The sequence below is a fragment of the Lepidochelys olivacea genome (genome assembly GCF_965140295.1).
Source record: "Lepidochelys olivacea isolate rLepOli2 genome assembly, chromosome: 10".
NCBI lineage: Eukaryota > Metazoa > Chordata > Testudines > Cheloniidae > Lepidochelys > Lepidochelys olivacea.
The window spans coordinates 60,459,165-60,472,349 of record NC_140420.1 but is presented as its reverse complement, the minus strand read 5'-3'; the positions used below and the strand labels follow the sequence as shown (position 1 = coordinate 60,472,349).

The following is a 13,185-nucleotide window of genomic DNA, read 5'->3' as shown; positions in this document are numbered from 1 at the left end:
AAGGCATTTGAAGTAAAATGTAAGGTATCGGTAACCAAAGAAGCTATAACCATCAAGGGTGAAAGGTTATTTTTCAGTACTAGAGGCTCTTTCCCCCAGCTCCTTTTGCATCAGCTGCAATTCTAAAGCAACTAAGCAATTTGTGCTGATTTACTGCATACCGAGTGTGTAAAGGCTGTAACTTCTGATCCACTGCAAGTAAGTTTGGAAAAAGGGGTAGGGGGGGAAAACAAACCAAGGAAGAAAGATTCTTCACATTGCAAATAAGCAACAAACTGCAGCAACATTTCAGACTCTGCTGTTGTTGGCACGAGCTCAGTCAAATTAAGGATTTTTTAAAACGTTGCTGAATGCATAATAATCCTCAGTGTTACTTGAAATGTACCCCTGAAGTCTGAGCTGGGAAGAACTCTTAGATCTCTTGACATTTTGGAATCTTCTGCAGAAGGTTAGTTTGGGGATAAATTAGTACCAGGTGTTACATGTGACTCGCTATTCTTGTCAAAATGAACATTAAAAATGCTACTACCTCAGCTTTCCTGCAAAGGGAGGAACATGGGACTATCATTGCATTTGCCCAACCTTCCTTTCATGCCCCCCTCAACATACCTATCACTAGACTATTTAAATCTAAACTTAAAAGAGCATAACAACTTATTTTAAAGTGTCAGAAACTTGAATTCTTCCCTAACCCTCAAGCTTTAACCTATCACTCAAAACACAAAATCAGTGACTGCAAAGCTGATTGAGATTTATGGTTTTCCATTTCCCTACCTTCTACAGCATTTTTAATATGACATCATATGAAAATGGACAGTGGTCTATATAAAAACTATAGGTCTCCATATCCCTTGTTCTAAGTATACACAGCAAGTTTTTACTGGAAATTCCCATAGTTAAGATTGAGTTGAACTATATATTTAAAGCAGGGATTCAACCACTTAATACTATATGATGAATACAACATGTCTTCCCCAATACTACAGCACTTATACTTCGAGTACAAAATAAATTTTCTGAGATTTACAAGTAAATCTGTTAATTAGCTTAGTAGTTAAAATGGTTCCTTTAAGAAATTTAGCACTGGGTGTCAGTCCATTCTTGGACTCAAATGGTCTTAATAGCGTTCATCAAACATGTTAATCAAACTTCCACTTCTAGTCAAAACTCACTGAAATCTCAGGTATTGGCTACATTTCAAGACTTCTTTAGGATCAATGACCTTTTTGCTGTTATTCTTCAGAGCTGAACCCTTCTCTTTGGGCAGAAGTTGATGAATAATGTTCTACTACACAGAATTTCATCGAGAACTACCATCTTTCAAAATGTCTGCCATCCCCCAATATTCTCACTGGGATTGAGGACACAGTAGCACTTAGTGAGTGGCTGTTTGTAGAAAAGCATCTCTCTCCAATTGTTCTCAAAGGGGTTGTATGTCTCCATCTCCTGACAGAATAGGGGACATCCATCATTCCTGAAGTGCACTTGGCTTCACTCTCATTGAAAGTAATGGGACATTGAAGCCATTCTGAAAAAGGGCAAATTCTTTGTGACTTTCCCTGAGGGACAGTCTTTAGATTCCAGAGTCCAGCCTCTGCTGACAAATACATTTTCAGTTATGAAAACAAAAAGAATTAAGCCTAGATTTTTTTCTTCAAAAGTTACCTATTGCACTACTCTGCCCTACAACTCCCTGGGTTTCTAATGCTTGTTTTAAGGATAATGACATTACTGGTGGAATGTTATTTATCCTAAACTACCGATATGTATTCTGACCTCCATTTTCATAGTTTTTCTGGGAATAAGAGAAGCCTATTGTTGAGATGCAGCTCTTCAAAGAGCAAAAATCCTACTCTATAAAAATGGCACCTTCTTACTCACCAGATCTGCTTTCTGTTTATTCAGAGTCATCTCAGATTACTTTACTGACAAAAATAAGCTTTACTTTTACTTTTTCTTTATGTTAGTTCTGCAGATCCAACACAGCTATATGAGAGAATGAGGTGGATTATATTCTGGCTCTTGTATCATCAATATAATTAGTTAAATTCCAATTGCAAAATCTTTATGATTGGGGGTGAAAAGCCAGAAAGCATGATGTTTGGAACCCAAATTGAGTTTGCACAGTTAACAGTGAGTATTATACAAAAAACATGGAGTCCTGCAATGTCATTTTTACAGAGTCACTTTACAGAGTATTGCAACACTTTAGGAACTTGAGGTCTGCACGTGTGCGCTTAAAAATGAAACCTCCACTATTATCCTGACAGTGGAACTATGTGGAGCTGATTAAGTATAACTGGATTTATGGAAAGTTTCAGTTCATTGTGCAAGCTGAATGGCAATGCACTGCAGAAAGCTTCTCTCCCCGCTCATTTTGTTCTATTTACCAGTTTTAAATGTCTTTCCACCACAATCCAGTGAATAATTCTAAACTAAACACATTCAGAATTGTCGTGGTATTGCCATGAATGTTAGCAGCACTTTTTTCTTTTGTTGTTGATCACAAGACATTTTGCTATTTTCAGTTCTCTTACAGTGGATTGCCATAGCTTTTCCAGCTCTAGCCTTTATGATTATAGTTTACCTTCTCTGTGTAGCACTTGCCACTCTCCAGCAATCCAAGCCTTCCTAGATGCATAGAGGATAGTATAGCGAGTAACAACTGTTTCAGGACCATCAGGTGGCTTCCAGGAAACCAAAGCAGTATCATCTTCTATCAAAGTCACCTTCACTCCAAGTGGAGGGCCAGCTGGCGCTAGGAGGATAGTAACACAATATTATTAGGGTAAACACATTCATATGCACTTAAATTACTCCAAAGGAAAAAGATGGGCAGATTCTAATACCATAGCAATGGCTATAGCTAAGTTCTAAGTAGACAACTGGGCAAACACACACCAGTGTGCTCAAAAGACACTTTCTTTTCAGTTCAAATTTAGTCTACAGCTTAGATTTTGTAAAATCAAGCTTTTAAAAAATCATGATCATGATTTTCCTTTTCATTCCAATGGAGACAGTTGTTTATAAACAAATTAACATTTCCCTTAGTGTGTGCCACTCAAATACTGCAACACAGAGAAGGTGAAAGTGAAACTGACTTTACTACAGATTTTCATAGTCCAAGTTGACAAATGCAAATGTGTAAACAAGCATCTCAAATAGTGAATAGGAAATTGGATTTTTAACATTGTTTTAGTTTTGATAGTTTCAGGTTTTGATAACACAGATAAAGATCATTTCCTCCCAAAATATATGATTTAAAAGTTGACAGTCTCCCTTTAATGTGATAATTTAAAGCTCTTATTTATGTTATTTTAATCCAAATGATATTAATGGAGGAAGCAAGTTACATTTTATACTCCATCATCTGTGGATTTTCTCTCAGAATTCCTATACATTTTCACAGCTGCAAAATAGTGAGGGTGTGCAGAAATGCAGTTAGAAGGACAATCCTGACAAACAGGAGCAATAGCAAAGCAACTGGGAGAAAGATGAAAGACAAAATTCACTTAACAAAAATCAAAACAGACTAGATGACAGTTTCCAGGCCCACTGACTTAGAAAACGTCCTTTTTAGTACAGTATTATTATTGGTTAACTATACCCTACTGCCCTTACCTTCTGGAAGTGTGGTATGGTAAACTACTGGACTCCAAGGACTAGACAACTGATCCACATGCAGTCGAACTGCAAACTCATACTTGGTTTTTGGTTCTAGACCTTGAACCAACATGTGAGTTTCCGACCTATACAAAAGAATTAATAAAAGATATTTAATAGTAAGAGTGGCTGATGGTTTCAAATCCAGATGAGATCCCTTGGGAACTAATATGCAATTCACCCCTGTGCAGAGGGCTAGTACAAGGCTTGTGGACCAGTTAAACCTATTTTGAGTTGTCCACCAGTGAATGTCACTCTGGGTATTTAGAATGATGCTTATAAGTCACAGTTTAGAAGTTGGTCACAAAATTAATGAGACATTTGGATCCGCTTTGACTCTTTGGGGCCAAATTCTGCTCTCAGTGATACCTGTGTTAATTGTAATGATACCCGACTAGCAGTACTGAGATCAGGGGAGTAACTCTGAATTTACACTGGCATTACAGAGCACAGAATCTGCCTCTGGCCATTTATTTAATCTCCCATGTACTGTTTGCATCTTCTGTGTTCAAATTTTGCAAGCCTAGCAGTACTGAGATCAGGGGAGTAACTCTGAATTTACACTGGCATTACAGAGCACAGAATCTGCCTCTGGCCATTTATTTAATCTCCCATGTACTGTTTGCATCTTCTGTGTTCAAATTTTGCAAGCCTGTATTTGAAATTTTTTATTTTTGTCAGAAATGGGAGTTTACTGCCCTGCTGCAGTTATTTTAAGTACAAGTAACAATGTGAAAATTATACCACATCTAATTTTAAAGTCAGAGAAATGGAGAGAAATGTATTAGTAATAAAATAAAACCTAGGTTTTAAAACACCACTTTTCCTTTCCTAAACACATGTGCAATACTTTATTAATAAACACAATCAAAATACTCAGCACTGACAGAAGTTTTCATTGTCTAAGTCCTTTACAAGCATTAACAAAGCCTTACAGCACCCCTGTGAAAGCAGGTAAATATTAGCCCCATTTTACAAATGGGAAAATTGAGGCAGAGAGGTTATGGCCCAAATGCCATAAGTGATCTCTAATTTTGGGTGCTCATCTTAGGACATCCAGGGCTAAATTTCCAGGCATCCTGAGCACCCACAACTCCAGATGAAATTAAGCAGAGTTGTGGGTGCTTAGCACCACTGAAAATCAGCCAACATCTCAAATCAGGCACCCAAAACTAAAGAAGAGTTTGGGGCCAACGTCATAGAGGGGTATGTCAGAACCACAAGTAGGACTTGATCCTGCCAGGGGTGCAAAGGGAAGCCCTACCATGTGGATGGGATCCACAAAAGTGCGGAGCACAGCTTCATACTGCTGGCACAGATCTCTAGTTGTGCTCGGAGCAGAGTGTGTTACACATACACATCTCTCAGAGTGGAGGAGGTCCACAAGCATCTGGCTCTGCAGAAGCAGGCAGAAGGAGTGTGGTGCTACACCCGCTGCACACATGCAATCCAGGTGGCAGCAGGTGAATGTAGATGTCCCTCTCTCACCAAATTCCTCTACACCTATCAGCGGCAACTTTAGGGGCCATATGCACAGGCATGGACTGGGTAGGGACTGGGCTATTTCTTGATGAGCACCATGGCCCCAAACACAGGCAGCCTTAATGGAATAGCAGCATATTGGAAGGCTGACCAGCCCATGCTGTGTGCCCACCTCAACCAGCTGGAGAGGTGACCCCTGACAGACTCCCCCGCCCTGTACAGTTGCAGAGCCACGCGTTCCTCTGATGCTTGTGCTGCCTCTCCATGGGAACTCGTCCCCTGCCACACAAGCGGGCTTTGGATTCTGCACCACTCCGCACACTCTTCAGGGCTCAGTGCATTCAGTGGCATGCTGAGATCAAGCTATGTAGTTTAATCCTGGGATTAGATCACTTGACAATGTCCTATCTTTGTCAAGTTTATCTGTAAATAGCACATCTATTTCATTTTGAACACTCTTCCAGTCTCTCTTTTCTTTGGACAAAGAAGAGCTCAGAGATACATTAAACTTGCGTCACATCACTGACAAGCAACTCAACATTCGTGTCCTCATTCCATGACTCAGCTACACTTGGAGCAGGGCTGGAACTGAACACCTCAGCAAAGAGAAAGTGGCAGGGAGGAGACCCAGTCTGTCAACAAGGGTGAAGAACTACAGTGTTCTAATAGCACCTCCTAAGAATCAGAACTGGCAGAAGCCTGGGAAAAGTACCTGCCTTGCAGCTAGAGGGAAATATTACAGTAAGCGGTAATCAAAAGGGGCAGACAGACGAGACAGTAAAGAGGAAGGATCTGGGGAACAAAGAATAACTTGCAGAACTGTACATACGTTTGAAGGTAGAGCACCAAAGAGGCATTCTGCAGCCCCACAGGATTACAGCGAATGGTGTAGTTAATGACTTGTGCAGAGGTAAATGCAGGCCTTCCCCAGTGGAGGTAGATAGAAGATGAAGTGTTAGCTTTGGCATATAGGTGGTGAGGTGGTGGTGGAGGAGGAACCATACGATCACGGACAGCTGTTTAAACAAAGAGAAGTAGGATTTGTTTCATGAACTCTTTACAAATGTTGGCAGATTAGATAAATCTGAGTAGATAAATTTGGATCCAGATCTGATATTGTCCAAGGTTAGACAGTGCTCAGGGGTCTGGTTCAGACTGTTACATGATTTCTAACAAAATCTAGCACCACATCAAGAGATCGGCCCTTTAATCTAATTAAAAATGGGGACAAAACATCAGCAGGAACAGTGGAAATATCTCTGAAAAAATCATTGACAGGGGGCAGGTACTAACCAGAATGACAAAGGAAGGAAGTGCTGCTTGCTATTTATCTTGCTTTTCCCAGTTGTATTTCATGTTTTATAAGTACAACTAAATGGTGGGTAGAGAGGATTCGGGGGATCTGTAGTTGACACAAATGTTATGATTTTTAAAAAAAGTTTTATAAATTGATATTTTAAGAGATTAAAAACACAGACATGCAGGGCCGCTATGGATCCTGAACTGCTCAGTTGTTAGTAGAACTGGTAATGCAACTTCAGCACTTACAGACACATCCTGGAGTACTGACTGTTTGATCTGCCTGGTAACCTTCTTCCATGCTATTATATGCCAATAACCTTACATGGTACTTTCTTCTGGGATCTGCACAGAGAGAAAAGGAATAATTAGACTACAGATGAAGAATACAGATTTTCAAAAATCTACAGAAACACTAGGATGCTGCTACAATCAGTTTGGTCCTACCACAATTCCGGTTCAAAACTTGCTCACTGGAATCAGAAAATAACTCCAATCTTGCTCCCATTGGCCTAAACCAGAGTTATATCATAGACTTCAGTGGAGTGGGATTAATCTCAATTTCCTTCCACAGCACTGGCTCACTTTTGTGAACATTAGTCAGTGCACAGAAATAACATTCAGAATATAAGGTAGGCTATTGGAGTAGAGTATATAGAATGAGTTCCAGAAACCAAGATTTGTTTCTGGAGATACAGGATAGAATGAGATGGGACAAAGACAGGAGAGTGGGACTGGAATCAACCAAGAAACAGGCAGAAATTATATGGCTATGGGCCTCCAGAGTTTATACAGTGAATACAGTAATGCCAATTAATATGTCTTCTGACTTATAACATTAGATTTTAGGTATTTTCTTTAAAGCTGATTCTGGCTTGCTTAATGGGTCACTGTCTACTTGTTTTTTTTTTAAAAGGTGATTAGTTTTTAAAACTTCTGTTTTCTAATACAGCTCCTTTTATGCCCTACATTTTTTAAAAAAAAAATCCTTTAAACATTTTGTTCTAAGGGTTTTTCTGCTTCCCTGGTGGGTTTTAGATGGATCTTTTGGGTAGGCCTGAGAGTAATGCCACCAAACATGCTTAGGCCTTTTCTTTTTAGCCTTTGAAAATCTTCACCAAAGTAAACAAACTGAAAAATATAGGGAAAAAGTGTATTTTTTTCCTTCTAATCTCTCAGTTTTATTAAATGTGTGTGTTATTTGCAACAAGAGTGTACATAAAGTTTTCAGGTTGATTTTCAAGTAGATAAGTGTCCCTTTAAGGAGTAAATTTTCTGCTACTGCTACATAAATTCTCCATTGCTGTTGCTGGAATTCTTATAGTGCTATAGCATTGGGAGACACGTTAGGATGTTTCCCTGTGTTATTGTTTGTGGATACAGGATCTATTTCCTTCCAAGATTTAAGTTAAAACGGAAATTACAAAAGTGTGTTGGCCTTGTCTGATATTTTCTTCATCCTAAAATATCTGCATCATAATTTTATTCTTTCTGAAATTAAACTAACTTCTTTTCTGTTTAAACTAGTATTTAATGCAGCCCATCTCAGACAATTCAAGTGGACTTAATTCAGTGACATTTCTTAAAACAAAATATGACCCTTTGTTTAAGTTAAATTCTTAGCTCCTTCTGCAGGCCCTCTGCATTTCTCGTACCATTTTAACAAAATCTCGTTAACTTGAAAATTATCATTATTATGGAAGTGTCACAATCTATATTTTGTAAAATGCTTTCATGATGGTTTTGAAATAAATGAATATATTGACATAGGCAGATTCATATACTTAGACAGTATCTAGGAGGGATTAACAACAACTTTTAATGGGATTCTGTTGGGTAGAGAATAAAGTGTTGCAGTAGCACAGATAAGGAATATTGTTTAATTTTATTTAACCTGAAAATATATCTTTATAAAGATATATTTATCTTTATAAACCTATTAAGTCAAGTGCTACTAGACCACAGACTACAATTAGAAAGGCAGACACAGATACTTAGATTGATCTCAAGGAAAAAATAAAAAAATGTCTGGATGGGTTTTAAAACTGGAAATTTCAGCAGAATGTCAAGATCTCACTGTTGTCTCCCAAGTAATTAAAGGAAATGAGAAAAACATCTAAGCATTTGAAAAACCAAAAATGAGAGAGAGATGAACATCCGAAGTACCCAAAAGTTGAGATAGACCAAATCCAAACTATTAAAACCTCTTGGCGCTGCAACATTAGGTAGGGAATCTCATAAAAATGGGATCTTATTCTTTCCAGGGCTTCCTGCTTGGCCAGCAACACCATCCCATGATATTTAGGCTCCTCTGCTTCTAGCTGAGAGATCTAAGAAAACTTTATTTTTTAACATACATTTAGTTATAAGAACTTCTTTCAACATCCCAGAGAATTACTTTTGCAGTGAGGTCTGGAGGAGTTGTTTTTCATTTATTATTTGAATTGAATTCTCCCATCCTTTCCCAGCAAAATCCAGAATTCAAATACTACTTAGAGGGCCTTTAAAGAGACACCATATAGCCAAGTGGTATTCAACTGACCAAGTTTCACAGTCTATCCTTTTCTTTACAAGTTCCTCCAGAGGAGACCCCTGCTGCATTTCTGCAAGACACAGGATGACAGACATGACAATCTATCATCCTGCTGAGCACCTTCAAAAACGTCTTGTGCCCTTTGAAAGTGGTCACCCAGAACTGATCATCTTCACTGTGCAATGAAGAATAGCTAAGGCCTAATGTCCTGCTGAGCTGAATGAGCCTGTGAGGTCTGTTTATACTCACTGCTTTTTTCTTAACCTGAATTCCTCATTAACACTTGATAAGGCTTGGGGAGCAGAGGGAGAATTTCACTCCCAAAAATCAATAAAGTAATTTTTTAAAAACGTCTTCCCGTCACACTATTTTTAATCAGACTTTTTTAAATAAAAGCATCTGCATTAGTCTGCATCAAGTACAAAATTTAATATAATTGCTCTTATTCGGGCACAATATGAAAAGCTTCAAAGACTGATCACATAAAGAACATTAACTTTATATATAAACACAAGCAATCTGCTCCTTTTTTAACACAGGAAGATCTCTGAATTATCTTTACTGTTTAAAAGCAAAGTTCTTTACATAACGAATCTGCTACACTTGAGACAGCATGGTTCAATTCCTAGCTAGGTTGCCTAGATCAGAAATTGATCCATAATCCTTGTAGAGAGTTTACTAAGCTGCTATACATTGCTGCATTTCACAAGACTCTAGGTTTCATGGCTGAGAAAGCACATATTGGCATTATAGCCTGTTACTACTAAAGGGTGCTGCACTATGTACAAGACTGAAACAACCTAAAAATAGTGGAGATCAAAAAAGACAAAAGGACAAAAAAAGGATGTAAGAGGAAACTGTACTGGACAGACAAAGAAACCAATATAAAATCACAAATTACTCTCATAATATTGGTGCAATATCCAATTCAAAGGATATTTGCAAAAGATATATTGGTCAAGACAAAACATATGTAAAACAAAATCACCAGTACCTACAGATCTGGATCTAGCTCAGATAAATCAGGAAAAGGAATTTTCACAATCTATTTTATGAAGGGGAAAGAAGATATTTTTGTTTTGAAATAGCCTGTATTTAGAATATGAAAGGCATTATTTGTTGGGTTGATTTACTGTCTTGAGAAATGATTTATTCCTAGGTGGCAATCCCAATACATACTTGGCATAAACACTTTTAACTTTCAGTTCATCAACTGGATCAAACAGTCATTCCCTAAAGCCAGGCATATCCTGGGAGAGAAAACAAACTTAAGGGGCTTCCTTATCTTTATCCAGTATGGGTATCCTGAACAGTTTAAACATAAATCACTGATAAAAGATTGGTAATGGCATGCCAACCTGGGGGTCTGACAGTTTGGAGTTTAATTTATGTCATCCATGTACATTAGACAGCAATGGGGTGGCTTCAGAGCCTCAGAAGTCAACGCAAAACCCACAGAGGCCATCACTCATGTACAGAAGTAACACATCTCTGCCACAAAAGATTGTTGCTATTCAGCAACAACTGGGCTTAGGGATTCACTTAACCAACTTCACACAAAATGCAGTATCTTAATTGAATTCAAAAACTGAATATAACATAAAGACATTGGCTGTGTGTGATATATTTGAATAGTTTGATATAACTATGAACTGTTTCATTTAACTCCAGAAAGTCTGATTTATTTGACTGGGTTTCACTAAAAGTATGATCCTGGAGACAAGGTGAATAGGAGCTATTTTTAGTTGATTCGCTGGCTGAATTGAGTTAACTTGTTCCTTTCTTTTTTTCTTTAAATAATGCTGTTGCCTGTATAATATATATATTATATATCGTAAGATTGAGCGCCAGGCTACTTAGAGCTTTTCTGTAGGCATCTTTTTTATTATTTAAATCTAAATAAATATACTGGTGAAAAGGACCTAAACTGTACAGCTCATGTAGATCAAAAGACCAGCACTGTTGAGATATTAATATAAATTTGGTAGACCTATTTCATAAGTTTTACTGTAATTGTACTTCTACAGTACATAAACTAGTGCATAAACTGTGAAAACATTATGGACCAGATGCTCAAATGATATTATCTGGCATAGCTCCAGAGGTCTCAGTGAAGTTATGCTGAGGATCTGGTCCATATATCTAGTACCACCAATAAAGTCAACATTAAAAGAAAAATATATGACTTCAACCATAAGTTGTACTTTGATAGTGAGACCAATAAAATAAGCGTTGGCAAGAGCCAACGTGTCTAAAAAGACATGGATTAGTTTAAAAAGTATTTACTTAAATGTTCCTGATTCAGATTAACTTTCTTTGCTCAAAAGTATTAATATTTAACCCGTCTTGATGTAGGACCTACAACATCTTCTCACTAGGCTGCAAAGCTGTGCAGTTTCTTTAGGTACTTCAGTATCTTCTGGTGAAATGACATTTTGTAATCCACATCCCTTTAGTTCGCCCTCCCACAAAATTCCTCAGTGAGCCAGTACTACTATCTGCAAAAATAACAAGGAGCACGTGTGGCACCTTAAAGACTCACAAATTGGAGCATAAGCTTTCGTGAGCTACAGCCCACTTCATTGGATGCGTGCAGTGGAAAATACAGTAGGAAGAGATAGATATAGATACACACACACACACACACACACACACACACAGAGAACATGAAAAAATGGGTGTTGCCATATCCACTATAACGAGAGTAATCAGTTAAGGTGAGCTATTATCTGATATTTCTCACAGCAACAGGACACTAGGGGGAAGTATTCTCTCTCTTCAGCAGCTGACTGACAGGTTTCACATAGTAAAACTACAGATCTAAATAAGGTTAGCACATATTTTAAAATGTATGTTTACTTAAATTTTAAATTGCATTTTGGACTTTCAATTAAAAAGCATATATTATAACCTGAAGTAATAGAAAATTGTGAAAGTGGTTAAAATTTCTCATAAGAGGTCTTGGTAACAAAGTTTCGCTCCTGTACTTTATCTGGTGAGATTCCAAAGGTGTGGTTATACCCATGCAATTCACAGTTACTAAGCATATATATAGGTATAGCATATTGTTATTACTACTATACACCGAGTTATCAAAATCAAGTAAGGGCTATAAGAAAAATCTGACTCTGGGAAGTGTTTTTTTCTATTAAGTTAGCCATATTTATTCACTATTTCATATAACAGAATGATCCTGATCTCGGCACTGAAAGGTGATGGATTATACAGGAATCCAATTAAAAAGGAGCTCTCAAGTTACAGTCCTATTTTCATGGAAAGTCAATTCATTTCCCAGGAAAATGGGGGTAATATTACTACAGAATTTTTCTATGCACAAGGAATCCAGAGAACTGCTGAGCACTGTGAAAAGTTGAGGAGACTTGACTTCTTGGCAATACTGCTACTCTTAGGTATTTTAGAGCTTGCCATGCTTTATTAAGCATAACTATTTTTACCATTTACTTAATAACTAGATCTAATGACGTCAGCTCTGCTTCTGGCAAATCTTCCACTTCCCTTTTAGTGAAGCCAATTGATATAAAAATAAAAGAGTACTCATTACAAAACGACAGTCAGCTAGGAATATTTGTGTCTGAAGTAAGTCTTTTTTATAATTCTTTAAAAACTAGATTGAATAGAAACTTCTAAAGCTACATGAAATTACCATCTAAATACTATTTAAAATATCCATGGCCAAATTTTCAAACAAAGGCACCCACTTCCAAATGTAGATATTCTAAATGGTACAAGAAATGCCCTTTATTGTACACTGGTATAGAAGTAGCCAGTCTATTAATGTAAACAAGGACTTAACCACCAATGCGCCAGAACTGACTTACAGTGTATGTGGCAGAGCATAAAATTCCTTAGGATGAATAACGTCACAATGTTCTTATTTAGTTCCAGAGTTTCTAAAACATTGTGGCAAATAAAGAAAAATATACAAGATGACCTTACATTGTCCAAAACACAATAAACTTCTGCTGACACTCAGAGGCCTCTGAAATTTAAGTTGAAATCCTAGCTTCTGCTGGAATATGAGGAGATCACAGTAGCAGTTATTGCCATTTTACAGAAGGAAAAAGATTCCCTTTGTTTTGTAGATGTTTCCCCAGGTGGTAAAAGCAACATGGAGAGAGGAAGGGATGTCTCCCCACACACAGGTTGGTTCCATCTGCTGGAGTTATACCTCGTTACTGCCAGATGGT

General features: G+C 37.6%; 1 protein-coding gene across 1 annotated transcript in view; it reads right to left on the bottom strand.

Moving 5' to 3' along the window:
* The window catches only part of PRTG (protogenin), a 115,046-nt gene that overhangs the window by 8,396 nt on the left and 93,465 nt on the right, over positions 1–13,185 (bottom strand). Inside the window, exons 12-15 of the mRNA XM_084642456.1 lie at positions 6,694–6,789; positions 5,975–6,161; positions 3,622–3,749; positions 2,588–2,758 (exon numbers count right to left, since the gene is read on the bottom strand). Coding sequence (XP_084498582.1) covers positions 2,588–2,758; positions 3,622–3,749; positions 5,975–6,161; positions 6,694–6,789 — 582 coding nt within the window. The remainder of the gene's footprint in view (positions 1–2,587; positions 2,759–3,621; positions 3,750–5,974; positions 6,162–6,693; positions 6,790–13,185) is intronic.